The sequence below is a fragment of the Mustela erminea genome, chromosome 9, assembly GCF_009829155.1.
Source record: "Mustela erminea isolate mMusErm1 chromosome 9, mMusErm1.Pri, whole genome shotgun sequence".
NCBI classification, from domain to species: domain Eukaryota; kingdom Metazoa; phylum Chordata; class Mammalia; order Carnivora; family Mustelidae; genus Mustela; species Mustela erminea.
In genome coordinates, this window is record NC_045622.1 from 23964136 (window position 1) to 23991444 (window position 27309).

Here is a 27309-nt window from a genome sequence, read left to right on the forward strand (position 1 = left end):
GCGAAGTCTAATTAATGCATTTTAGGGGAAACTCAATCTATGGAATGAATGATTTTCCCAGATGGGTTGTATTTAGAGGCTCATGAAAATCCTGCATTTTTCCATTGCTGTTTCCCATCCTTTCTGAGCCTTGGCTGAATGGATCCGGAAATCCTTTGGAAAAGAAAACGTGCTGGTCTGTTCACCTTGAAAAGGAAGAAACCCAAAAGGCGTCATGTTCCTCTTCCTTCTCAGGTGGAATGATTAATTTTACAAGCATCTCAGGAGGCCCTGCGGAAAAGGCAGATGCCATGTCCTCTCCCAGTGAAAACGCTCATCATAATCTGTGCAAAACAGCACCTTTGGATAAACACAATGTGGCTATATATACACCCTCGGCCGTTTCCTGTTGCTCTCGCAGCTTGTGCAGGCTCTAAGGTAGGGCGAGGCTGTGGCCATAAGCCACACGGTGACATGTACATCAGCCATGCCCTCTGCTTCCTGTGCTGCTGACAGCCTGGGGCTGGATTAGCCCCACAGGGCTCTGGGGCTGCCCAGTGGGATGGAGCCCCCTCACCCCGAGATCTGCCTGCCTGCGGGGTGTCTCCGCCATGCGCTCCCGGCTCTGGGTGCAGGTTGCTGAGCCGCTGAGATAGATGTCCCTGAGAAAAACACCAATGAGCCAGCATGCGTGTCCAACGGTCTGCTTGTGTAACTTCTGCACCACAAAACAAGAGGTCAAGTAAGACAGGGTGGTTAACAGACAGAGCGGTCCTTTTTCTGTTAAAGGGCCAGCATCAAGTAAAAGACTTCCTGAGCAAGTCATATTAAAAAAATCCTCTTGGCAAAACCTGAGGGTCAAAGCCACGTGCTAGAAACCCCACAGTGCTGGAAATAGTAACCATGATTTGAACTTCAGAATCACCGCTCATTTCGGGATTTCAAAATGCCCAAGTAGACAGCTTACAGTGTAATTTTGGAGCAGCAAATGGGACACCCGTTGCACTAAACAGAGAATCAAGGCACCCAAACACGGAGACACTTGTCCAAAACCTAGAGTAAGTCCTAAGGGACCCGAACAAAGCTCAGCGCGCCCTCCTTTCTCCACCCACCCAGCCAGTGGTCGGCGTGGGATCCTGCCACACCCTCCTTCTCCTGGAGGAGATGTGGGGCACAACCTTGCACTGTTGAGAGGGATTTCAGGAAATTCTGAGGTGCAGACAGAACCACGGCGAGTCCCCATTCCCTGGACCCACATGTTCACGTGATTCGCTAGAGTAAAAGTCTGGCATGCACTCAGGCAACAAATATTTATCAAGTGCTTACTATCTGCCAAGCTGAGTCCTGGCTTTCCCGGCTGAACAAATGAGACCAGACACCCTGCCTTCTGGAGAGTTTAGTTTAGCCAGGTGAGACTTTAATCACCTTTTTGCATAAATGAATATGTAATAGAAATGTGGTACGGATGAAGAAGAAAAAGTAGAGTTCTGAAGAAGGACTTAGGCTGGATATCATTTGGATGGGACGATTCCAGGAAAGCCCCTGTGAAGATGCGGTATTTCCACATAAACGATGGAGATGGGAGGAAGGAGTAGACAACATTGCTTCCAACACATAACCGAAGCACATTACGATTCTAAAAATCGACTAGTTTCCCTCCCCCAAAAAAGTGATTGCTGTCTGTCTTGAGCTTACTTCCCTCTTGGAATATTTTGGGTAGGCTGTGGCAGGAAAGAAGACAAGCGAGACCCAGGAAGGTAGGGTCCTCCAATGATGTGCCGTCAAGGCACCATTACGGTATTTTATTGCTTCCAAAACATATCTGAGGGATGTTCAAAGGTACTTGGTGCAACCAGATTCCGTGTTCAAAATAGTGCGGGGAACGCTGGTTTATAGAAACCTGCAAAAGCCTCTTTGCCTCAGGACTTATCAGAACCTTGCGTCTGCTAATAGTTAATATGTATCATGAGTCTCCAAGCGAAAGAGAGGAGCAATGTCTTCTGCAGCATTTTCCAAACAAAAGTGACAGTGGAAGGTTTTGTCACTGAGCACTAACATAGGTTCTGACACTTGCATCTGCCCAGGACTCACTTGGGGTGTGTAGTAGAGTCCTGGTTCATGGGCTCGGCTCCTAAGGTGCTAATTCACAAGATCTAGCATGGTCTCTGGAAGTTTTCATCTCTAAAAGAAAATACACCAAGTCCAAGAACCATGCTTCAAGAAAAAAGAACCAGGTTGGTATCCCGAGAAACATCTGCAACAGCTCTACTCCTTTCCACAAGCTTCCTTGGTTTCCCCTCATTCCTTTTAACCTGGATGATCCTGGGTGAACAGAGAGCTAAGTTGTTGGTTATCTAGAAAAAAAAAAGTCACAACAGCACCAAGAATAATAATAAGCAAAGTGAGTCACAGACCACAAATCTGACCTTGGTCTAGAATCTGTGGGGTGTCTCATGTCCAGCTACAAAGACCACGTTTGTCCTTTGGACTCGGTTGGCAGCAACATGATGTGTGGCAGAAGACTGAAAATTCCTGACACTGTGCAAGGGAAGGATCCAGCAGAATGATTTCTGATGTGCCCATCTGTCTTAGTCTAATTAGCCATGTTGCTTTGGCAGCCTCCCGTCCTTTCAAAAGGAACAAAGGTACCCAGAAAGACACATCTTGTTGCATTCATATGCAAAGCAGTTGGTGTCTTATTTTCTCTCCTTCTAGTCCTGGCCCATCAGAATGAAAAAGCCTGGAGGAACAGTCTCTTTTCAGAGAGGCGTTGGCTCCCGAAAGCTCCTCCCATCTGGGTTGCAATCAGCATAATGGGAAGAGAAGGGGACCGGAGCTCGCTGTTGAGACGCCTGGGTTCAGATTACCATTACCTGTGCCCCGGTAGCCCCCCAGAGCTCCACAGTGGCTTGCTGCAGAGAGAAAACACCTTTGCAGTCACACACCAAAAAAAATCCGTGATACCATCTGCCAGGGATCTGACTAGGTTAGAGACACAGGATGCAAAAAGGAGGCTGTAGAAAAAGAAGAATGGAGGGGTGGGGAGTGCTAGCCTGTGCACGTTAAACAGCCCTGCCTTGTCCTTCTCAGAACATTCTTCAGTTAAAAAATTTAGGGATGGCTGTCCTTGTGCCATAACGAGACCGGGATTTTCGCCAACGGTGGGCCTGGGGGTGAGCGCTGCGTAAGAACATATAGAAAGGTGCACCATTTAACCTGTTGCAAAGTCCAGGATGGTTGCTACTGAAACCAGGAGGAGAGGAAGAAGCGGGTGACATTTCTGCAGCGATAAGTGCAGATGGAATGCCTTTGTCCTTCTGAGCCACGAGGTCTGCCTCTTGGTGTGTTTTGCTTGGTTTGCACTAATGCTCGGGCTGGTGGTCATTTGCTCTCGGTGGCCAGTTTCGTTTCCTGGTTTTGAGAAAATGGCAGGGAGGCCTGTTGCTGGGGCATATGCTGTGTCACTGGAGGAAGTGTGCAGTTCTAAAATGTCAAAGCCAGCAGCCTCGTGCCCAGTGCATGCCATCAATCAGCAAGTGTCTCTGGAACACTAAGGAGCCCACCACAAGTTAAAATGGTAGCTGACCGATAAAGGTCTCACATTAAAACTGCCTACAGTCTAACCAAGGGGGCAAGATCAAAAGGGCAAAGGAAAAGGGCATCAGTGTGAAAAAACGCTGCTGCATTTTGGGGCAGAGAGTGCATTAGAGACAGCGTGGCCCCGTGGAAAAGCCTGGGTGTCTGGAGTCTGGGGGGCTGGGCTCACATTCTTCTACTTAGCAGCTTTGCCATCAGGAATGAAGTGTTACCCTTGCAGAGCCTTCCTTTCTTCACCAGGAAAATGGGGAAGGCTAATAATACTACCTACTTCCCCTTAATCATGGTGATTAAGTAAGATTATAGGTGTGGGAAGTGTCCTATTAAGATAAATGTCTTGAACTATAAAGTAGTCTAACAATCTCAGTTATTGTTATTGCTATAATCACAGTATAGAGGGAAATAAGTCTAGAAGATTCATCTTCTGCCTTTTCCATTAAAAATGCAGGGGTGCCTGGATGGCGCAGTCGGTTGAGTGTCTGATTCTTGGTTTCAACTTAGGTCATGATCTCAGGGTTGTGAGATCAAGTCCTACAGTTGGGCTCTGTGCTGAGCTCAGAGTCCCCTTGGGGTTCTCCCTCTCCCTTTGTGCCTCCCGCTTATGCTTGCATGCTCTTTCCCCCTAAAATAAATGAATAAATATTAAAAATTAAAAAAAAAAAAAGAAAAGAAAGAGAAAGAGAAAGAGAGAGACTGAGCAGTATACAGGAATTAAACCAGCCCAGAACTTTGTTCTGGTCCCTTGTTATATGCTTAAATTCCTCTCTAATAACTTAAAGGTAATTAATAATGGCTATCAAGAGTATCAAGAATGAGATGTTTTTAACGTTATCCTTGGAGGGTCTCATGGGCTGGTCTAAGAAACTGTTTAACCCGACTTTAAAGGGAGAACCCCGAAAGAATAAGGCAAAGGACAATTGAAACAAGCAGCTGGAAACGGGGAGCGGTTGATCCTGAAGTTTTCTAATCCTGAAACCTCCATCTGGTATCCAGAGGCCAAATATCAATTCCTGGGGCATGACCAAGGAGGCTATCTATTCGGGTTAGCTTGAGACCTTACTACTGAAAACCTTCACCCAACCCCACTAAACAGGAAATGCAAGCTGCTTGGGTTTAACATGCAACCCACTCTTGAGGCCCCCAACCCCCACTCTCGCTCAGCATCAGTGCATTTTCTTCCTTTCCATTACCATGAGCTGTACACGTTCATTTCATATGTGCAGGGCAGCCAGTTAGAAATTGCTAGAAAAAGAAGACCATCAGGAATCTTTGACTCAGGAAACTTCCAGCAAAAAGGGGTGATGTGAGTTCAGGAACTACAGCTTTTGATGGTGACATTAGCACTCTGGCTTCTGAAGTCCTTGCAATAGGTACCTGTAGCAGAGTCTTATGCTTGAAATGCTTATCGCTGGCTTGATATCCTGCATCCCTTTGTCACTTGAGCAACTTAGAGAATGTGGGAACCCGGAGAGGGTGTGTTTCAGACACACCCAAGACATACCAGGTACAGATAAAAATCTCCACTGTAGTTAAAAATCTAAAAACAGAGCTTATGGTCAATGATATATCAATAAACCATGTTTCCCCCCCTAGTTTTCCAAAGCAAATGTTTATCAGATACTATATATATGCTCAGAAAACTAGAAAGAATGGTTATTTTTCTGATTCTGAAAGAGACAGGTAGCTACCGTGTTGTCTATGTGCATATTTTCCACTGTAATACTATTTGCATAAGTAATATTTATGGTGCGATATTTAGTAGTTTTCAAAATGCATTGTAATTTGCGGGTATTTGTATGTATGCAGGTGTGTGTGAGGGATCATGACAAGACTGAGATGTCTTGCCATTCGGAGAAGAGCCTGACTCAGCATCCCAAACCAGTCCAGCCCCCAGTCTGTATTCCAAAGGATGGTACTAACCAGATGATAATACTAAGCCTTCCTCCCCATGCCTCAAGCGGGCATTTTCTGAAGGATCTATAAGTGTATTTAAGAGAGTAGGGATATCTTTCTGAGCTCAAGATACATTTCTCCAGGAGACTTAACTCTTAAATGGACAAGAATTTCTGAAGACCCTTTTCAAACTGCATTTGTCAAATTCAGCTGGCTATGTGGGGATGATAGTTTGTTCTCCGGCGGCCAAGGAACGCCCTCCCCGCACCCACCCCCAAAGCAGGAGAAAGGTCTCTTGCTATTAAACAGAAAGAAAGAGTGAGACCTGGGGGCCAGCATGGCTCTGGCCCCTCATCTGTAAAATGAGGCTATACTCTTTGACCTACTTCAGGGCCGTACTACCTGGGAGCTGAAAAAAAACCAGAATGCATAGCACGAAGTAAGTTATTCCCAAATGCAACTCAAATGATCCACGTCTGTCTCAATGGTGCCCACCACACACACCGGAGCACTGGCATCTGCAACATGGTCCTTCTCCAACCTCAGTGAGTTCTATAACTTGAATGAGCCTTTGGTGGGGATTTCATCCAAACTCCTATCTCTCTACCATGACCTCCACCATGAGTGCGATGTTCTTTTTGTCAGCCCATCCTTTAAAATTGCTTCTTAATGAAATAGAAAAGACACAAATACATTCTTTTAACAAATTCAAACAGAGATAAATTAAGAGCCACCTTGCTTCACCACACCCCCCCCCACAAGTCTTACTCCCCATCCTACATGTGGCTATTGATGATTTATTGAGGTTCCTCGGAGAGATCATGTGAATCAGGTATCACCTTTTTCTCTCAGGAAACGATCTCTCACACTGAGTTCCAGTTACTTTTGCTGCAATGTTACTGGTGAGGCTTTTGTAGATGGTTTACTTTCTACCCAACCGCAAATGGTCAATGTCATATACATAGTATGGGGGGGGGCTGGGCAATATGGAGCAGAAAGGCTCAGCAGAACCTAATGTGGAGATAACTTGCTGTCTTTAGGGACATGAATGGCCATCAGTAGTTCCCTGAGCTAAAGACTCCCCCATCAGTGCCGTCGAACTCTGGAGCGGAGAGAGATATGGGTAGCCAGGTTCTGCCTTTGAACGTTCCATCTTAGTCTTCGCAAGGAGCACCCACAATTTACCCTAAAACTGTCACTGTGGTTGTGTAATTTTTAGAGAGTGTGTTCATGGGGCAACAAACGCTCTCCATGCTTCCCTCATCTTCCCTCACCCTCCTGCCTTAAGGACCACAGATCCCACTCCTTCATTTTATGGAAGGGGCAATGGAAAATCTGAGAAGGAATCCTTCCTTAAGGGCTCATGACAGATCAGTGGTGGAGCAGAGACCCGAGCTCTGGAGTCCTTGTTCCTGTCCCGCTGTTCTTTGTTCTCAAAGCTGCTTCTTTAATGCATGCCTCTTGCTAATATACCATCCTAGGAAATCAGGTCTAAAAACCACACTGAAATAGAAGACACCCACGCCTCTGCTTTTGTTGCATCACTCAAGTGTTTCAAAGCTTGGAGTCCCTTCTTCTACCTGCGGAGCCTCTGCATGGACTAGAATGACCATAAAATTTTGGCTGGTGCTCCTGGAACCCACACTTCAAGCTGTATGATAGTGGACAAATCACGTAGACTAGCTCAGGCTCAGCTTCTTTACTCATCAACCATGGTGCCTGTCTTAGAGTGAGTTGTCATGAGAGCCAATAACACAATGCCTGTGAAAGCATTTTAGGACAGTAAATGCTATGGGCAGATTGTCGTTGTCAACACTTGGCTCATCCTCTCATGTCCGGAACTGAAAATATCTCCTCTGTTGACAGCTGAACAACAACAACAACAAAAAATGGAACAAAGCAAAGACCCAGGGTTGTGTTTCTGCTCTGGAGTCCCCTGTTTTATAGTATCTATGTTGGGCTTTCCAGTGTGTAGGTCAAAAGAAAACAAAACAAAAAAGAAGAAGAAAAAGCAGCAGCAAATACTGCTTGGTTTTGCATTTTCCCTTCTGTTTTTTTGATTAGAGTCTCTATGGCCTGTGAGCTCAGAGAGAACCTCAAAAGATTGTGTTTGCTGCAGATAAGCACCAAACTCGATGTTTATCAGCACTTATCTCCTGCAAATTCACTCTCTGGAGGCTTCAAAGACCAAGGAGATCTCTCAGCCTTGTTCTGAGGAGAGGCAAGATCCTGCAGGGCTTAGCAGCAGGTGTGGTCCAAGAGCCCTTGCTCCATCCCTAGGAACCTGGTTCTCTTGTTCCTCCCCATGCAAAAGAAGGAAGCAGAAGGTTTACCCAATGCCTGGGGATGGGTAGTAGGGTAAAGGGAGCAGCAGAAGAAAAGAAGTGTTTTGAAACCAGCCCAGAAAGACTGAGAGAGGAGGTAAAGTGGGGGAGGGGAAGGCAGGCTACCTCCCTACCTACCCAGCCCCACCCCCACCCCCACCCATCTCAGCTCTTCATCTGCCAAACAAATCCATCCCACCTTCAAAAGGTGTTTGAATTCCGTTCATGCCCCCAGCGCCCCTTCCCCTACCATCTTCGGGTGCAACCACTAGTCTGTATTCTGAGCGATTGTTGGCAGAGAGTGGGACAGTGGGAGGGGGAGGCGGTGGTGGGGGGAGTGGGGGAGCCAGCATTTTATTAGGCTGTTGAATTTGATTTATTAGGGGGGAAAAATCCTTCGCTTGCTTGCCACACAGGTTATTCTCAAAGTGAAAACTCTATTTTACTTAAAAAAAAAAAAACAGTGCAAGTGCCTACAGTTATGAATGGAGCTCTTTGTTACCTTCCAGATCGACAAGACAGACTGTTTGGTTCATGTCTGTGCACTAGCAAAGGAGTGTGGGGGCCTGGGAGACAGATGTGGCCTTAATTGCATGGAAATATTAGAAGATCGTTAAGCCATTTTGACAGGATTTTCCTCTTGCTGTAGGAGCAAAGGGCCACGTCTGAGCTGCATCAGGTCTGGCCAGACCCTCCAGCTGGGCCTCTTGTCCCTGTGTGTGAGGAACACATCGGCCCTGATTCACTTGCCCTGGTATTAGAAGGAAGTAGATGCCTCCTTGCTATCAACGTCTAGGTGTGTCTGTGCTCCATGAGTGCAGAGAGTAATCTCCCAAGAAACTCTTGGACCCAAAGTGGGGGTTGGAAGAGAAGCTGTATATTGAAATAAGTATTTCAGAATGGGTATGAACATGCGCACAAAGGGAGAGGGGTCAGAGTGTCTCTAAACCCAAGGTGCGCTCCATAAAGCTCTGGAGGCCCCCACATAGGGTCTGAAGATTTACTGAAAGAGTAACTCTGTTGTCACAACAAACAATTTAAAGACACCAGTTTCCTGTCTATTCACTTGTCCCTTCAGAGCTTACCTTTGGTGCTCATAGAAGTAATGGCCCATTGGGAGAGTTGGAATCCAGTCAGAACAATCTTAAAACAACGTTTGGTTGCCAAAGACCAAGAACCGGTAAATACAGTCCATCTGGTCTCTCCTGGCCCGAACTGACGTGGCCCTGCTGCGTTTTGACCCTCTCCTCTTCCCCTACTTGCCCCCGTTGATTTTCTGTGTGCCTAGAGATGGCAGGGTTTTGTTTTGTTTTGTTTTGTTTGTGTTTGTGTTTGTTTTTTCACATAAGCCTATATTAAGATAATTAGGAGGATTGATCTCCTGGGAGGGAAGGGGAAACCTCTCTCAAACTACAGTGTGGTGATCCCTTTGGGTTAGAAGAGTGGATGTTTTAGAGCAAGTCTTTCTCAATGGGACCAGACCATCGAATGTTGACAGTTGAAACTGGGAAAGAATTAATATTATGCAGTGCTCCCTGCAGAGAGCCAATGTCCTGTGAAGCATCCTAATGGTCAGGCAGGGCCCCTTCTTGGAGTTGGGGTGGTGGGTCCTTGTTTAGATGATGTCTGGACCAGGGCCTGGGAAGGATGGAGACAGGGCGACCAGAAAGGAAGGGAGCTGGGGAGGAGGGAGAGAGTGTGCAGCAGCAAAGATCCTGTTTTCATGCAAATGTTGTTGTTAACCTAGAGGGACAAAGGGAAGGGCTACTGGGCAGCAGCACTGGCATGCTAGATCTCTCAGGCTCTATTAGTCAACTAATCAACGGCTGTCCTTCCAAGGGCCAGAGCTCCGAGAGACACCAGAGCTGTGTTATAGGGCCAGGAACCCCAGTCTGCGAGCTCTGGTTGAACAGACAATCAGTGGCCCTTCCACATGGGTCCTGGGGGTGGAGAAGCAGAGTTTGGCCTCCAGCCAATGAGGATGCAGGGACACCTTACTGTAAGATCAGAATGCTACTCTTCCAGATCACTGGAGACCTACATACTGTTTTAGGACCCTGCAGAGAGAGCCACAGTCTTTTACTAAATTTACTAAATGGAAGTGCCCTTCCAAGTCCCTTGGGAAAAGCCTTTGAAGATGGTGACTGGGAGTCTACGTCCCATGTCCACCTTCCCCTCACTCTCCCCTGCCCCTGGCTGCATGCTCTTCAGAGGCTGCAACAAAACATTTACCTGAGGTCCTAGCTGGCTATTTATGACCAGGAAAGTCCCAGCAGTACTTGGGTTGATCATCAATGAAGTGTTAAGGCCCTGCCTTGGCCACATTCCTGCTCAGTTCACTGCTCTCCTGTCTGCTGAAATGCCCACAGTTGGTTGTGCCATCTTCCTGTGCTTCACGTCCTGTCACCGTCTCATGGGACAATGGCTCAGCAGCTATTTTCTTCTCTGAGATGCTGCCCGGGGCAGCCGTGGACGCCCCTGGCCCACCCTGTTCCATGAGCTATGGCAAAGTACCAACAGACACACCTTACCTCTTGGAGTTCTTTGGTGAGCCTTGTTCTCATTTGATGGAAATCTCACCACAGACCTGTTGCGATTCCTGCCATCATGAATTCAGGATCTTCCCTCCTTCTACCTCTCTCACCATAGCAGATTGGGTGCTGCTACTTACCTGCCCAGGGTGACCCTCTTATGCACAAATGCATTTGCATACTTGTTAAATATTTAGTTCACGGCATAGATAAGGTCAGATTAGGGGGTGCAGGGAGGTTTCTACAGGTATCCTAATTCTATAGTAACAATAATGCTATCAACACCTCGATGCCGTTTTTCCATTGACATATTCCTGAGTTTTATGACAATGCCTGCCTGGTTCCTAGCACATGTCCAGGAAATATTGGTTAAATGAATGAGTGCATCCATGAATGAATGAATGCTCTTTTGGTGGCAAATACATTCACGATCCCATAACTAGACAGGACGTGTTAAGGAACTAGCCAAAGTGACTTTGGCTATTCTGCTTTGCCGAAGTGATGTTTTGAATAGCGCATAATATGGCCAGCAAGCCTAAGTGTCTAGAACCTATGCCGGTCACTGTGGTCACCACTAGGAGCACGTGGCTATTTAAATTGAAATGAAATACAATTCAGTAAAGTTTTAAAATTCAGTTCCTCGGTCGCACTAGCCACATTTCAAACGCTCAGTAGCTCCACGTGGCTAATGCTTCTCTGCTGCACAGTGAGGATTTTGGAATGTCTCCTATCACAGAAATTTCTCTTGGACATCGCTTATCTGGAAGACCAATTTACGAGTTCAATTTCTCTCTACGTAAAAGAATAATATGCTTAGAGAAACACTTTGTTTCTGCACTCTGATTTTGTGGGAAGACAGAGGCTAAACAACATGTTCTTATCCTTTTCCAGAATTCCTTATGACTTTCAAAAAGTCATTCAGGCTGTCGGACCTGAAACCTTCCTTGGGTTGGGATTAGAAGGAGGAAGGTGACCACAGGGTTCCCCCCAGGGACATTTTGCTTCCACAGCTTCCCAAGAAGTGCAGGGTTGGGAAGGTTGACATCACTGATGTTGGCCTTCTTGTGGAAATCACCAAGGCCATAATGAATGTTAGGGATCTAAACTATGCAGAAAACTAAGTGGAAGAGACAATGTAAGAACTTGAGAGCCTTTGACAATGGAGCCTGGAGTAAAGGGAATGAGAAGAAAAAAGTTACTGATGAAGGTTTGGGACATCTCAGGGTGTCCCCACCTTGTGAGCTAGTTTCCCATTTCCCGTAAGTTTTGGAGCCGTCAAGGATCAAGCTGTACTCCCACCATGACACATGTCCCTGAGAGAGACAGACAGGCTCCTACTGGTCAAGGCCAATACCTTCAGAAGCTTCCAAGAGTAGAACACTAAGTACCCTTTATAGAGTAACTAAATCAGTCCCAAGTCCCCAGGAACTGTCAGTGGGTTTCAGCCGGGTTTTCTGTTCTAATAGCTTTACTGAGATTGACAAAGAAAATATCTCCATGTAATCCCACTGAGATGTTTTCATTGGAAGACCATGGCAGGACTTGTTCACAAAATATCTGCTTTTCCTATAGATGGATGCCGAGAGACAGGAGGCCCAGTGCCAGACTGCCTAGGTTTGGCACTCAAGCCAAACAAGGATGAAGGCCAACCCAGTGGGCGACCGCTTTGAGGGTGGCTGCCAACCGAAAGACCAGCTGTGTACCGGAGATGGAGCCTGAGCTCCAAGAGGAGCGGATGCTTGGCTTTTTGTGTAGACCAGGCTGTCCTCGGTTCCCCTTCCCTCCTCCCTGGAAGGGAGAGCAAGGATGACAACCCACGGTCCCATGAAGCTAAGCTACACTGAGATAGCCACGCTCGCTCATACATATAACCTGTCATTCAAATGGGAATAATTCTGAGAGTGGAGAGAGGTGTTATTTAGCATTATCTGAAACAATAGGCCTAAACTGGGACTGTTGCAGGCAATGGGGCTGTGGGGTCAATCCACTAATAGATTTTAGCATCGAAGCCCTGGAGAGGGTCTGGCAGATGATCCCGTTCGGTCCTTTGATGTTGCAAGTAAAGAAACAGGCCCAGAGAAATGAGTGCTTTTCTTATGTTAGAAACTGTGAATCCTAGGAAGAAGATTAAGTTCAGAGGGTGCTTGCTGTGTGAGGGGCATGAGTTAGAATACAATTATTATCATTGTTATTTTACTGAAAAGGGAACTATGGCCCAGAGAGATTAAAGAACTTGACTAAGGTCACAGTACTTAAGAGCAGTAGATGAGGAACTCAGATCCTGTCATTCTGCCTCCATAAACGACATCTCCAAGAAGCCAGCAGGGACGCAGTGGGGAGCCCTTGCCCTATGTGAACGCCCTCTGTCTCAACTGGGTGCTTTCGGGATGAGGGAATCAAGGCACTCAGTCAGTGTGAATGACGTCTATGGAAAATGGCAAAGAAAATCCATCCTTGCGGGATTTACACTCTGGTGGGAGAGACAGAAGGTGAACCTACGAAAACCTACCATATATGGCAGGAGTGAAAGAAAAAAAAAAGCAATGTGACAAAGCAGACTAGAATAAAATGCTGACTGGGCGGTAGAGATAGAAAGTACTACTAATTTCAAGTACTACTGTGGAAGTGGTGACTGTGGTGGGCTGGAGGGGGCAGGGAAACTTCCTGGAGGTTGTGGCCCTTGAGGTGTTCTGGAAGGTGCCCTTCACCCATCTCAGGCTCCTCCTTCAGGAGGCCACCCCCGAGCCCCTCACTTATTGCCCCGTCTTCCCACCCCCACAAGAGTATCGATGTTTGCACCAGTCTTCTGCCTAGACTTGAATTCCTTAAGGGCAAGTGTGTGCTTTTGGAGACTCATTTATCTTTGTAGCCCCTGTGTCTAGCTGAATGCCTGGCCCCTAGTAGGTCCTCTGTAAAAGTTTGGTGAGTAAATGAGGTCCGGTGAGACAGGGGGCATATGGAGAGCAGGGCTGTGTAGGGACCGCTGGTTTGGGCAAAGGGAAAAGGTATTTGCAGACACCCAGAGAGCAGTCAAGGAAGGTATTTTAGATAGGAGTCTGAAGGTTTGGAGTGCTGAGTCTTGTATAACAAGAGGAGAATCTATTTAAGACAGAACATTAAAATGCAAGAGAAGGAACAAGAGAAAGAGAAGGAATGGGAACAGGACGCAGGAAGAGTGAAGAATACAGAAGGGCACCAGCGGAATGGAGCAGGAGGATAACATAAAGAGCAGGGGCTGGGCAGAGGCCGGGTCAGGGCTGCTGAGCTGGCCCAGAGAAGGACCTGCTTAGGTACCACCTCCTTCCATGACCTCCATCCTCAGGGACTTGGCCGCTCGCTGCTGCAACAATATGGTAACCAGATGCTGCCGGGCCACAACACAATGAAGCACCTTGGCTAGGATGGTTCGTCCAGATGTGAAAGTTGGAAATACTGCACACTCAGGACTAGACGGGCATGAGGTCACCAAGCGTGGCTCTTTGGGTGTGAATCATGGAGAGGAGACAGCCATTAAGAACTGTGAAGTGAATTCAGGGGCCCCTCTTTTCCCAGACCCCTGTGAGGAGATGAAATAATATGGCGTCTCTCCTGCTATGCCTTGCTCCCCACCATGGTGAAGCGGCGTTGTCCTAGCCGGTGCCAGCCGTGGCTTGCAGACATGGCTTGGGCGCTTGAGACCAGACACCCAGCTTCTTGAGGCTGGATTTGTTTTCATCCCCCTGCCAGGGTGCTCCTGGGGTACAGGAGCTGGAAGAAACAGAGAAAAGGCCCCCCCCCCTGTGCGTGTGTCCTCGTGGCCTTCCTGTGATTATGAAGACACCAGTTGCCACGGAAACTGTCACACAAGGAAATTGTCCGATAAGATCACAGCTTCTAGGAATAGGACCTCAATGAGCTGCTCAGAAGGAGCGGTCGGTGGCCTTGTGTTTAAACTGGACACTGGGTGTGGCTGTTTGAAAAGAAACTGGACAAGTCTGGAGTGCCCGGCTTAGTGTAAATCACACATGGCCAAGAGAGAATGGGAAATCCAACTGGTAGTTAAAGGTGCTGGCAAGGGGGATGGGGTTTCTGTGTTTCTTATCAGCTCTGGGGCTTTTATCCCTTAGAAAAGGTCACTGCATACCTACTGGGTGTCGGGAACTGAGCAAGCAACTGGGAATGAAAAGAAAGAATAAGATGGATGACGTGCCTCCAGCGGCAGAACCGGTTTTTGAGAAAAAGGATGGGAAAGTTCCCATGACCCCAGGACTCAAAGAAACACCCAAGGGCACCTGCCACCTACACTTCCTCTGCTCCCCACCGCTGATAAACTTGGCAGCAAGTGCCATTTCCACCCCTGCTGGACAGCTGTCTGCCCCTTGGGGGAGCCCATCCTTTCAGACCTGAACTGCCTCCCTGCCCCCTTCCTTCCCTTTGTCACTCAGAGTCCCCTCTCCTCACCACAGACCACATTGAGATCCTCCTGATCCTGCTACCGAGCCAGACCCACCAAGACAAGGCTCCAAGGGCAATTCGTGGAGCTCTCAATCTCAAGCAACAGGACCGGCCAGGAACGTTTTCCCGGCTCCCAGCCTCTTAAATCAGCCCTGTGCGGGGTCACATGGGGACTCTGTGGGGAAATACCGGAGCCAGTCCCCTCAGAGGACACTTCTTCCAAGCTTTCAGTTCTCTGTGTTTGGGGCAGTGTGGCCATTCGTCATCGTCCAAGAGCGTTCAACATTTGATGGAAGACCGTTAAAATTTTCCAGGAATCAAGAGTGTAGGTAGTGTGCCCAAATTCACACAGGCAGTAATGCTCTGCCTTGACCCAGCCTGTAGCCGGTGCCTTTTACTGGAACATGCACCCTATGGAGTGAGGAAAGAGACAAGTGGTTTGTTTTCTCTGTCCTTTGCCTTCTGACACCTTCAGAGGCCAACAGGCTCAAGGATCCTCCTGGGGAGAAAGACTGCTCCCAGCCCAGGCTGAGTCTTCCCTGGTCCTCACTTGCCATCACGTCTGTCATCAGAAAACCCCCTGCTAGGTCTGGGAAAATGTGCAGATCCATAACCACCCCTATGCCGTGGGCACAAGTGTTTTAGAGTGCGGTCTAGGAGGACCTGCTGTGCCAATCGTTGACCCATTCGTTGTCCCCAGGCAGAGAAGGGAAAGGAGGCACTGGTATGGAAGTATTCCAGTATTTTTTTATTTGTAAAGATTTTATTTATTTATTTGTCAGAGAGAGAGAGAGATTGAGAGATCATAGGCAGGGAGAGCAGCAGGCAGAGGGAGAAGCAGGCTCCCTGCCAAGCAGGAGCCCCAATCCAGGACTCGATCCCAGGACTCTGGGATCGTGACCTGAGCCATAGGCAGAGGCTTAACCAACTGAGCTACCCAGGTGCCCTATTCCAGTATGTTTGATGACTGGAACAGCCAGCCTTGTGAAATCTGGCAGAATATAGTCCTGATGCAAGTGATAAGCAGTGAAATTCGTGCACAGGGAACTGTTTCTGCTGCTGTATCCGGGTCCCTTCCAGGACTTTTCTCTTCTGTGTCTGCTTCTCCCCATGGCATCTGGGGTTCTGTTTTGCTGGTTGACAGCTCTTTTCATCATCACCCCATTGCACCTGCGAGAGCTTAATTTCCCCCCTTTCAGCCCATCTGAACACGCTGGAGAACATGTGCTCCATTTCACGGAGGAGATCATCGAAGGTTCCTAACCTTAGTGAACCTCAGCTTCCCATCACTGTTCGGTCCTATCCCTCCAACACTGTGGGGTCCACCTGAGGGGCCAGCTCACCTCCTGTGATGGGAGAGGCGCTCGCCCCCGTGGATGGTCAAAAGTACAACAAACTCCACATGACAGGTCTTTGCTGACCCTTTGGCTACCCCCACTGTCATCGAGAAAAAGCATGTTGAAGGGCGGTCAGGCCCATTGTAAAGAAACAGAAAGTAAAGCATACTATAAAACGTCCCTGTCTTGGGGTTCAGACTAACCTTCTATCCCCTTCCTGTGAGTTTCCATATTCAGCACTTTTTTTCTTTTCAGCAGTAAAATCATTCTCTGTGGGAGGAGAATTTAACTTTGATGTTTAGAGATGCCCTTTAAATGTGGTTATGGTCAAAACAGGGACTGTGAAAACTCAAAGTCAACAGGCAAAGGTAGATACCACGGGAGAGCTGGAGAAGTATCTAATGGGAACCATGATTAACACAAGGCCACAGCTCTGGATTCTGTTACATGGCATGCCTTTATAGAACCCAGAGACCCTCTTCTCTGAACTCATTTAGGCTCATTCCCTTAATTTATTAAACTCCATTAAATAAAGTACTTTCATCTGCAAAGGATTCTAATTCCATTTTCTAGGAACTTGGCTGGCTGCCTTTCCCTGGGTTGCCCACTGCAGAAGCCCCCTCCCCAATGAGTGAAGATTTAAGTTGCGGGGGGAAGGGGATGGAGAGAGGGGAAGTAGGGGGACAGAGTTCAATGAAATACCTTAGAAATCAGCAAAGCACTCCGAGTTTCCTTGGCAAGTTTGGCTCTGTGGCACAGCCTGGATTAGAGTCAATGGGCTAGAAGGAGTTTGGGGGAAGAGTGTGGGTTTTGTACTCAGGCTACCAGCAGGGTCATTTGTTAGTTGAGGGACCTAAGACAAGTAGAAACCCCCTTAAGCCTCAGTTTCCTTTTTTATAATATAAGGATCCTAAAAAAGAAATAGTGGCCCTGGTTATGTGTTTTCTTGTTGTCATGGAGGGGTATTTCTGCTAGGTGGTTATCAGAAGAGTTAGGCCTGAACGCTGAGACTGACTTTCCCTCACTGTGTGATCCTAAGGAGTGTGGGCTTTGTGCCTCAGTTCCCCATCTAGCGAGTCCTGGCACTAATTCTTGCAGCCGGTGTCAGCAACCCTAGTGAAAAGGAAACACAGATGATCGTGCTCGGCAGCCTCTGAATCTGGGTTCTCTTGTTGCTGATTAAAATGATAGGAAATCATTTTAATTAATGATTTTAATTCTAGTTTTAATTCATTTAATTCATCTAGATTTAATTCATTTTAATTCTAGTTTCTATGGCTATGTAAGAAACTATACCAAAACTCAAGGGCATACAACAGCTATGGTGCTCGTGGGCAAAACCTTCATCTGCGGCTCATCACCCCCAAGTCTGAAGGTCATTGCTGGGCTGGTGGCTGGTGGCCTCGGGTCCCTCTCCATGTGGGCCTCTCCATGCCTTTCTCTGCCTGGGCTGGTTTGGGCTTCCTTGTGGCATGGTGGCGTTTCTAAGGCCTGGAGCCCCAAGAGAGACCAAGAAGCAGGTGGAAGTCATAATGTCCTTTATCACCTAGCCTTGGGAGTCCTTTAAGGTCACTTCTGCCATCTTCTGTTTGTTGAGGCAGTCGTGAAGTTCAAGGGGGTTCAAGGGGAAGAGAAAGAGAACCTGTATGCAGACGGGAAGTGGCAAAGATTAGAAATATTAACCTGGCCCTTTCAGGAAAAGACAACCAGGCAGATGTGAGCTCAGGCAGCTCCGGGACTATCCCATGTGTGGCTTAATATTTGGTGACTGTTGATGTTACCCACATTCCTCCTTATCCAACTTGTCATAAAGTTTAGCTTCTTTTCTTTTTGTCCACCTGCCCTCTGTGGGACTGAAATAATGAGGAAGAAGGGAGTACATGGCCAGCGATTAGAAAAGAGTGAGAAGCAAAAGGCTTGAACTAACAGCTTTAGATGTGACAAGGACACTTCATATGTGACTATGACCAGACCGCCACCACCCACCCCCCTGCCCCACCCCCATGAGCTGGATGCTCCCACTGCTGCAGAGTTTGCTGATTTCCAAAAACAGAGAAGACAGGGTATTTTGCTTCCTAGAATCTTGTCTGAATTTTGTATGCACTCTGGCTGGCAAGCAAAGGGACTTCATGTCATTATGCAAAGAATGTAATAAAAAGCCAAAGCTAGCGTGCTCCCTGCGGTGATCCAGAGATGAGCTTTCCAGAGGCCTGGTCTGGGAGTCACGCGGCCTGCTGAGCAGGGCAGCAAGCGGCAGGGAACCTGGTGGGGCTGCTTTTGACAGTCCTTTCACCCACCTCCAGCAAAGCTCATGAACCACAGAGACCTGTCCTTGAAGGGTTCAGGGCAGGAGAGAGGGAAAGGAAAGGGGAGGAAACCACATAGAATGTGTGCTTCTTGGAGCGCCATGTCTTGGGTCATTCCCTGTGCTGGTGTAGAAACTCAATCTAACTATCTAAATCAGGATGAGCGAAGGACAGGGTCTCTCCTCCATGGTTTTGTCTGGAACTTTTCCTCCCCTGAATCTGTTTGTTTCATAAGTGTGGATTATATGTGTATTCTTCTGTGGACAGGATCATGGCAGAAATAGAAGGGGAGAAAGTCCAGGGTCCAGACACCGTCTTAATTTTTTTTTTTTTTTTTTGCTACTCTAGGGGTTTTTCCATCTCTGTTTCAGCAAAGCTTTTTCAGAGATGCAATTGTCTGCTCATCATTAATATCAGCCAGACCATCATGTGGCCGTGCTGTGACCACAGTCCCCTATCACTCAACTGACGTGCACACAGAGAACATATGCCTTAATCTAAGGAAAACGAATTTGGGAAGCTATGTCTGCTAGTATTTTTAAGAAATGAAGGAAGAAAATATATATATATATATATATATATGAGACAAATTCCAAAATGAGGAAAGGTTTTCTTATTAGTGAATTCACAGACATACACATGGTCTTTTCCTGATGTTTACTGCATGTACAATATATGAATGGCGATAAGGATAGGAGTTAGCCGCCTCTGTTTTTTTTTGTTTGTTTGTTTGTTTTGTTTTGTTTTTTAAGATTTTATTTATTCATTTGACACAGAGAGATCACAAGTAGGCAGAGAGGCAGGCAGAGAGAGAGAGAGGAGGAAGCAGGCTCCCCGCGGAGCAGAGAACCTGATGCGGGACTCGATCCCAGGATCCTGAGATCATGACCTGAGCCGAAGGCAGCGGCTTAACCCACTGAGCCACCCAGGCGCCCAGCCGCCTCTGTTTTGATTAGCTCAGCCATGAGTGGCTCTTCCTCTCCCTTGCAAGGCTATTTAACAAAAATTTATCTGCCATCTAGAAGCCTCAATTCAGAAACCGATTTAGAGAGCTCTCAGGCTGCAATGGAACAACATCCATGGTTCGAAAGAGGAGAGTGGAAACAGTAGTGAAGCAGGCTCTATTCTCAGAAACCTCATGGAATTTGCATTTCAAAATCTATTATCTCCAAACCTGCTAATTTTGAACCTTAAGCAACTTCCGTTGAAGTAACCCACACAGGGGAGAAGGAGGTCTATCTCCGGCTTTATCTGCACTCTCTCCTTCCCCTGCTCCATCTCACAGCTCCAGTAACGAGAGTCCCAATGCCATCTCAGCCTTGGGTTTCTTTTCAATGTGAGTATTTACTGTATCCTAAGAACTTTAGATGCTTGATTTGGGAAATTCACTTACATTTACTCATTTTGCCTATATTCAAAATGTACCAGGTGAGGTACTGTGATTATCCGTGTTCTAGAGATAAGGATGTGTAGTTCAGAGAGTCATTCATAAATCACAATCAGTGATGGGTTTATGAGCAACTGCTGGAGAGCAGATTGAAATTCACATCTCTCCAACTCCAAAGATTGGGCTCTACGTTACAATGAACTCAAGAGCTGTCCTCAAGGCGTGCACAGGCTCCCTGGGAGGTGACGGGCGGCAGACCTGAATCTGAATCCCAGATCACGCTCACTTGGTGTGCGACCTGAGCGAGTTCTTTCACCTCTCTGAATAGCCATTTTCCCATCTGAAAAAAAAATGGGGGTAATAATAGTGCATCCCTTATAGAATTGCTAAGAGGATTAAATTGGATTACTCATATAAACAGTGTCTCACACTTACTAAGTGCTATGATAATTATCTGCTAAGATCTCTTTTCAATAATGAGACCACAGGATATATTATAAGTGATGAACTAAAGGCATTTACCCAAGTTGGGTAAGGACAAGCGCTCCATGGGCCATATCCCTCTGCTGGCTGCCCGGACCAGCAGGGGATCACGGGAAGGAAGGCAGACACAGTCTGGTCAGCATTTCTACGGGCAAATAGGGCCAACCTCTTAGATCAGAACTCCAGCTGCCTCTCCCGGTAGCTGACCTTGTCGGAGCTTTCTGGCAAATGGACCGAGTGGGGTACTGATGTACTTGGAGTCAAGGGACTGTGTGCCTCCCTCTGGGTCTAGAACTCAGTGGTTGAGGGACCAGAGCATCCTAAATTGCTATATTCCTTCCAGCAATCAGCAGAGCAAAGGAAAGATACTTCTCAGAACCCAGTTACTAAGCCCATGCAGGGCTCACTTTCCCAGTGATGACTATGAGGGTGAAGGATTAACCCTAGAACTGGGGGCCACATGGGGCTAGGGAGCCCATACCTTGTGTCTTTTTCACTTTGAAGTCAATTTTTATGTAGCATGCTCTAAAGCAACCTGGATTTTAACAGTCTTTAAAAGAATCATTTGTCTTCTGGGTCATGGCCAAAGTCAATAGAAAAAGTGAAGACATTACAAACTGAAGGAACTTAGTCAGTCTGAGAATGGTCTGTGAATTTCACACCAAAAGTCTTTCTGAATTCAATCTCTCATCCCAAAATTAAATTCTTATCAATAAGTCATCGGCAAAAATTTCTTGAAAACCAACAACTCCTTCCTGTAAAGAGTTTTCAGTACAAGTAAGAGTTTCATGTTTAAACTTTTAGAAGTTTTGAGAGTTTAAGTAAAAGCAAACAGCTTTATAAGACACAAAACAGCAAGAGCTGCACATGCGTAAAAGCATGTGTACAAAGTGTGTGATTGAAACATCTACCAGCTCAATAGCTTCTCACATGATAAAAGCAGCACCTTGGGGAGGCTCGGTGGCTCAGTTGGTTAAGCAGCTGCCTTGGGCTCGGGTCATGATCCCAAAGTCCTGGGATCGAGTCCCATATCGGGCTCCCTGCTCTGCAGGTAGCCTGTTTCCCCTTCTCCCTCTGCCTGCCACTCCCCCTGCTTGTGCGTGCATGCTCTCTCTCTCTCCCCAGCAAATAAATAAATAAAATCTTAAAAAAAAAAAAAAAGCAGCACCTTGGTGCCTCATCCATATCCATTATCCACCCCCCCAGCAGCCCCCATAGTCCCCAGCAGTGACAAGATGCTCTCACACAAGTCTGTCAGCCACAGATACCCAGTGCCATGTTCCCCGTTTGTCCTTCCTCTAAGCCTGTCCCCTCCTCACTAAGCCCATGCCACCAAAGAGGTTCAGAGAAATCTCCCCATCTTCAAGACAGAAGCATACTTGCTAGGGGTATGGTCTTGGGATGCCCCTATGGCTCTCAGTCTTGAAGGGCAAGAGGGGTGCTATTTCCTTTCAGAGACAGTGAGAATGTTCTCCTCCCCAACTTTAAGTTTTCACCAGGGTCTTCAGTCAGCCTGTTTCGCTGCCCAAATCTGTTACTCCCACGTAGTGGCTCTCGCCTCTGGCCTCCTGCTCTTACTAGGTTTCTTAATTTCAGTCCAGCAGACCAGACAGGGAGTTGTTCCTCTTCATCTTCTCTCCCTTCCCAGCTTCTCCCAACCACAGATTCTTTTCTCCATACTGTTATAAGGGAAAAAAAAATCTTTTGCTTATCAATGACTAGAAATAGAGAAAGTGTGGTGTGTGTATGTGTGTGTATGTGTGTGCCCGCACACACACACCTACCTAAGGAGTATTGATTTTATTTATTTGAGAGAGAGTGTGAGCATGAACAAGGGGGAGGGAAGGAGAAAGAGGAAGGAGAAGCAGACTCCTGGCTGAACAGGGAGCCCAGTGCGGGACTCCATCCCAGGACCCCAGGATCACAACCTGAGCCGAAGGCAGATGCTTAACCAACTGAGCCAACCCAGGCACCCTCTTCTCACTGCGCTTTCAGAAGCTCAAATGAGTCAGGGGAACTATCAGGGAAGGTTTCACAGGGTGAGGAAGATCTCATTTACCTTAGAAAATGGGAAATATTGGACGTGCATGCAGGTGGAAAGGACAGAGTAAGGGCGCCCACAACACGGGAACTGACCAAGTGTATGTGAGCAGAGCCCGCTGAGTGGAACAGCAGGAATAGTCAGCATCGGGCAGGAGTTGCAGGGGCTGGGGGGATGTCATGAGATATAAGGGTGGGCAGCTGGGGCAAAGCTGAGTTGTGCGAACACAAGCAGATGAGAGTAGATTTGCTGCAGGCAGCATCAAGTGAGCTCTCAGAGGTGTCTGAGCGGGGATCATGGCAGGACGTATTTAGACTTTCGGGGGAGCTCCCTCTGCCCAGGGGATGCGCATGGTGGGCTGGATGGGTGCAGAGAGTGCCCGTGTGTTGTCAGGGAGGGAAGAGTCTGGAAGAGAAAGGCAAGGATGCCCACGTGCCTGGACCGTTAGATGAAGACTAGTCAGGCAGGAGGAGAGAGCGACGTTTGGGGGGAAATCAGGGATCTCTCCCCCTGTGATGTTGCCGCCTGACTGGTTTCCTTTGATTGTGGACTGCAGTCCAAAATGAGTTCAAACAGGTTTCATGCCCTTTACCACACCTACCCTTGGTCCTGTAAGCTCTTCGTTCTCATTTCCTTAAGAAGTCTCTCCATGGTCAGCCACCAACACCCGCTGCTTCACCTCATGTTTTCTGTTGCTGCAAGCCTTGCTTTTGCCACCTGTTTGGCCCCCTTGGACTTGAAACCCTGCCTCTCTTGCTTCCTGGCCCTCTCTCTTTGGGGATAATGAGGAGAGGGATCTTTCCTGCTTCCCTGATGCTTCTGATTGTTCCCTTCTTTTCCTGCCTCTTTCCTCCCATTATTCCACCATCTTTTCCCTAACCTAGAGGAAGGGAGATAAGAAATTCTTTCATTGGAAACTCTAGGATGTGTGCCTGATTGACCAAGCATAAAGCCACTTTCCACAGCGGAAGATGATACCCAATTCCTTACACATACATAGTTTCTTTTAGTAGCCGGACTGGTGAGGGTTCCCCTTTCCACCAAAAGTGCACATGTAGGTCCTAGGGGGTAATGCGTCTCTGCTCCTCATGTAGAACCCCCAGAATTTCAAAGACTCAGGTTCAACTCTCTGGTCACTTACAATGTCATGCTTTTCAACTTAAAATCAAAACACCAAGGGCCTGGATGGCAACTCAAAACTGGTCTGGGATAAGGAGCCAGGTCTGCTCCCTAAGTGACATGGAGAATGGGTCTAATCACCCAAAGACGGTGGTTCCAGGAAGCCCAGATTTCCTCTGAGCATGAGCAAGGGCACTAAGTGGAAAATGAAGAAGGATCCCAGCATATTTTAGGTCAGGATCAAGAGACACCCACTTGGTTGGGAAAATGTGGGCCTTTCAATATTGCGTGGACAGCTCAGCTTAGAAACTGCCATCTCTGGCCATATCTATATGATTCAAAGCTTTCTGGGGCAGGAACAGACTTCCCAGAGTAGGTTCCAGTAATTCTTCCTCAACCCCAGCCAGAAGCAGCCACAAAAGAGCCTTTCTCATTGAACTCTGGCTGTCCTCCTGCGGGGCTGCGAATGACCCTGGGAGAAACAGTAAGGGTTAGCTGGTGGAGCAAACTGCAACTTTACGGGTACGGGAGGGCTTACGTAAAGGTGGTGTATCGGGCCGCCATAACAAGATACCACAGATTGGGTGGCTTAAGCCACAGAAGTTTATTTTCTCACAGTTCTGGTGGCTGGAAGTCCAAGGTCAGGGTGCTGGCAGGCTCTGAGGGCTCTTCTCCTTGGCTGCAGGTGGCCTGCAGCCTCTCCACATGGTGGACTTTGTGTGTCCAGACATCCTCTCCTTATAAGGACACCAGTTAGATCAGATTAGGGTGCACCCAAAGAACCTCCTGACAACTGAATCACCTCTCCAAAGGCCCTTTCTCCAACTGCAGTCAGATCCTGAGGTATTGGCATCAGGGCTTTACTCTGTGAATTGAAGGGAACAATTCAGCCCCTAACACGTAGCCTCAGAGAACCTGTCCTTGAACACTAGGAATCATCATAGTTGACATTAATTGGGTGGCATTAAGTGCCAAAGACTGTTCTAAGCATTTCCTGGATAGTATCCATCTCATCTTCACAATGACAGATTGTGTAATTATAGATTACATTGATTGTAAATTCATTCTGGGTTATAGATTGTTCCCTTCTTTTCCGGAGCGCGGACAACTTACCTTGGTGTGATTATGTGATCTAGGGAACATCAAACTCTAGTCTGTGACCCCTTGGCCTCTGTGATTTAAGGGAGTTGGAATAGCGGAAGCATCTTATTATGGTGCTTTGGAGGGGAGGAGATCTCTGCCCAGTGCAAGGCTTCCTTTCTCCATCCAGATCTCCACAAGACAGACTTGCACCAAGGGATGGGACAGTGTGAGTGGGCAGACAGAGGGTCTTACCCGGGGACTCCCCCATCTGCAGAGCTGTTCCTAGGCAAGCTGAATCATCACAATTTAGACAGGAAGCTCTCATCTCTAGGCATCAGGCAAGAGGGCATGACGGAACTGGGTCCCTAGCAGGCAGGCAGCCTCCCAACTGACTCACGTGTAAGATGCCCCCACCACATGCCAGAGAACCCCTGTGAAAGCTGCTGGGCATCTCTTCAAGCTAGACACCTGTCCCAAGAATTTTTCTTATTTAACCCACCTACCAGCTCTGAAAAAGCTATTCTTACTCCCCTTTACAGATAAGGAAACCGAAATTAGAGGCAACCGCAGCCCTGGGCCCCACCCTTCCCTTGTGTGACCTTGAGTTGGATACTTAACCTCTCTGGGTGGGTCTTACTTGCCTCACCTATAATATCAATGCTCACTTTCACATCCCCTTCCAGCCCTACCGACACATAAGCTAGTCAGACGCGGTTCTGCTGAGACCTGAAAGCCGGTGCTCAAGCGCCCACGGAACACTGCGCATGCGCAGGGTGTGACCATGCCCCCGGGCTCCCAGGGCTCCCCCATCCCACCCCACTGCCCCCAAATCCCTCCTCATGCAGGGTAACCTGCAAAGAATGTACTGAGTTCGCATGGGGGTAGACTTGTCTCCCCCACGTCACCCCGATCACTTCCCCCCTCCCCCACCAAGCGTGAGTCAGTCAGCAATCTGGACCTCCGGCCGGTGGCCGAGGGTAGTCCTGGGCCACCCTGCCAGCTCAGAAAGAGAGTAGGTGAAGAGTGACACGGGATGAACTGACACTGGGCTTTCGGTCTCCTTCTCTGACCTTCCAGGAGGCTCTGTCGGTGGTGAGCGACGACCAGTCCCTCTTCGACTCTGCCTACGGAGCGGCGGCCCACCTCCCCAAGGCCGACATGACCGCCTCAGGGAGCCCTGACTATGGCCAGCCCCACAAAATCAACCCCCTCCCGCCGCAGCAGGAGTGGATTAATCAGCCGGTGAGGGTCAATGTCAAGCGGGAGTATGACCACATGAATGGATCCAGGTAAGCCTGCCAGGCCTGCGGCGCTCCAGGGGTGGGCACAGCCGGCTGCCAGGTGCGGGGCTGGCGGAGGCTTGTTCCCCCGGTGCCTGAGTCCAGCAGATCTGACTTATGTAGCTTCTGGTGCTTCGGGTGCCTGCTGCAGAGGGGGGCTCTGCTGCTAGGCCAGGGAGCCTGAGCCCGTCCCTAGAAAGATGAGACAAAAGAGGGCTATAGAACGGAGGGCAGGGGCTGGAGCAGGGTCAGGAAGCCCCCTCGCCCTCTGAGTCTTGGTTCAGCCCTCAAAGGCCAGGTCAGAGTTAGGCTCATGACCCTATGCGGACACTTAGGGAAGACCCACTTTTTGTCAGGCCCAGGTAGAGTTCCTCTTGGGGATAACTTAGTGAAAACACACTGTCCCTGTCCCGCTGATGCCACTTGACCTTTCTGGGTGGGTCTCAGAGATGACCAAACCAGTCTTGCAGTAGAAGTCCAGAAGTGATGACAAAGGTGAACACATCTGTGGGCTCACTGTGCCAGGGAGGACAGACACATCACACTTGGGAGGTGTATTAGAACTTGGTGATACCCAGGGCAGGAAGACTTTCCTTGTAGGAATGCCGGGAGGAGAGCCCAAGGAGAGAAGATTCACAGGAGCAAGGAAGGGCACGCCTGGGGGATGGGTAGCCCAGGTTTCATTCCCGGCTCTGCCCTTGGACAAGCAATCCAGCTCTCTGAGCACCAGCTTCTCCCTTTCGGAACCAGAGGCCACAGGATTCATAGGCTCCTGTTGATGGTTAACTCTGATGCTGGGGAAGAAGTATCCAGAACAGTGCTTCAGACACAGAAAGTGCTCGATAGTGATAGCGTTCATCCTGGGCAAATGTTTAAAAGAGAGAAAACATCAGTCTTATTCATTAAATATCAGCCCAGTCAATGGGCCTGCAGCACAAGGAGAAAAAAAAAAAATTAAGAAAGGGCCCTGAATGGCATGCTAAGAAAACACAGGATTTTTTTCCATATGCGGATACCGACTCTAAGTGTGGACTTGACATGTAACTTCTTCAGAGCTTGATTTCCAGAGCTGACAGTCATATACGGAGGGTGGGGAAGGGAAGGAGCGTCAGAAAGATAAGAAGTTAGTGAACTATCCCAGTAAGACATGATCACGTTCTGAATCTGAGTGATGGTAATGATTAGGGAAATCAAGAGAGACAGCTCCAGGAGGGACATATCAAAGGGATCATTAGCGGGGCTGAGATGGACACGTACTGAAGCTTGTTTTGGGGGATGGAGGGTATATGAGAGGAAAGAATAAAAAGATCGTTGGCGCTTGCCTGTTTTTTAGCCAGGACGGTGCTGTTAGCCATGGGAGGTAGGAAAGGAAATGCTTCGAGAACAGATGTCAATGTTCCTTCTGAAATTCCTGTGAGCAATCAGTAGAACATCCAGATAAAAATGTCTGCTAAGCGTTGGAAACTAAAGCTGAGATAATGTTTAGGGGCTGGAACATAGGTTTGGGCATCATCT

At 48.0% G+C, this 27309-nt stretch overlaps 1 protein-coding gene across 5 annotated transcripts in view; it reads left to right on the forward strand.

The window, feature by feature from the left end:
• FLI1 (Fli-1 proto-oncogene, ETS transcription factor) overlaps nucleotides 1–27309 on the forward strand; it is a 122508-nt gene that overhangs the window by 45082 nt on the left and 50117 nt on the right. For all 5 annotated transcript variants that reach the window (XM_032359182.1, XM_032359187.1, XM_032359183.1 and 2 more), the window contains one exon: nucleotides 25592–25803. In XM_032359182.1, coding sequence (XP_032215073.1) covers nucleotides 25592–25803 — 212 coding nt within the window. Of the gene's footprint in view, nucleotides 1–25591; nucleotides 25804–27309 lie in introns of those variants that run through there.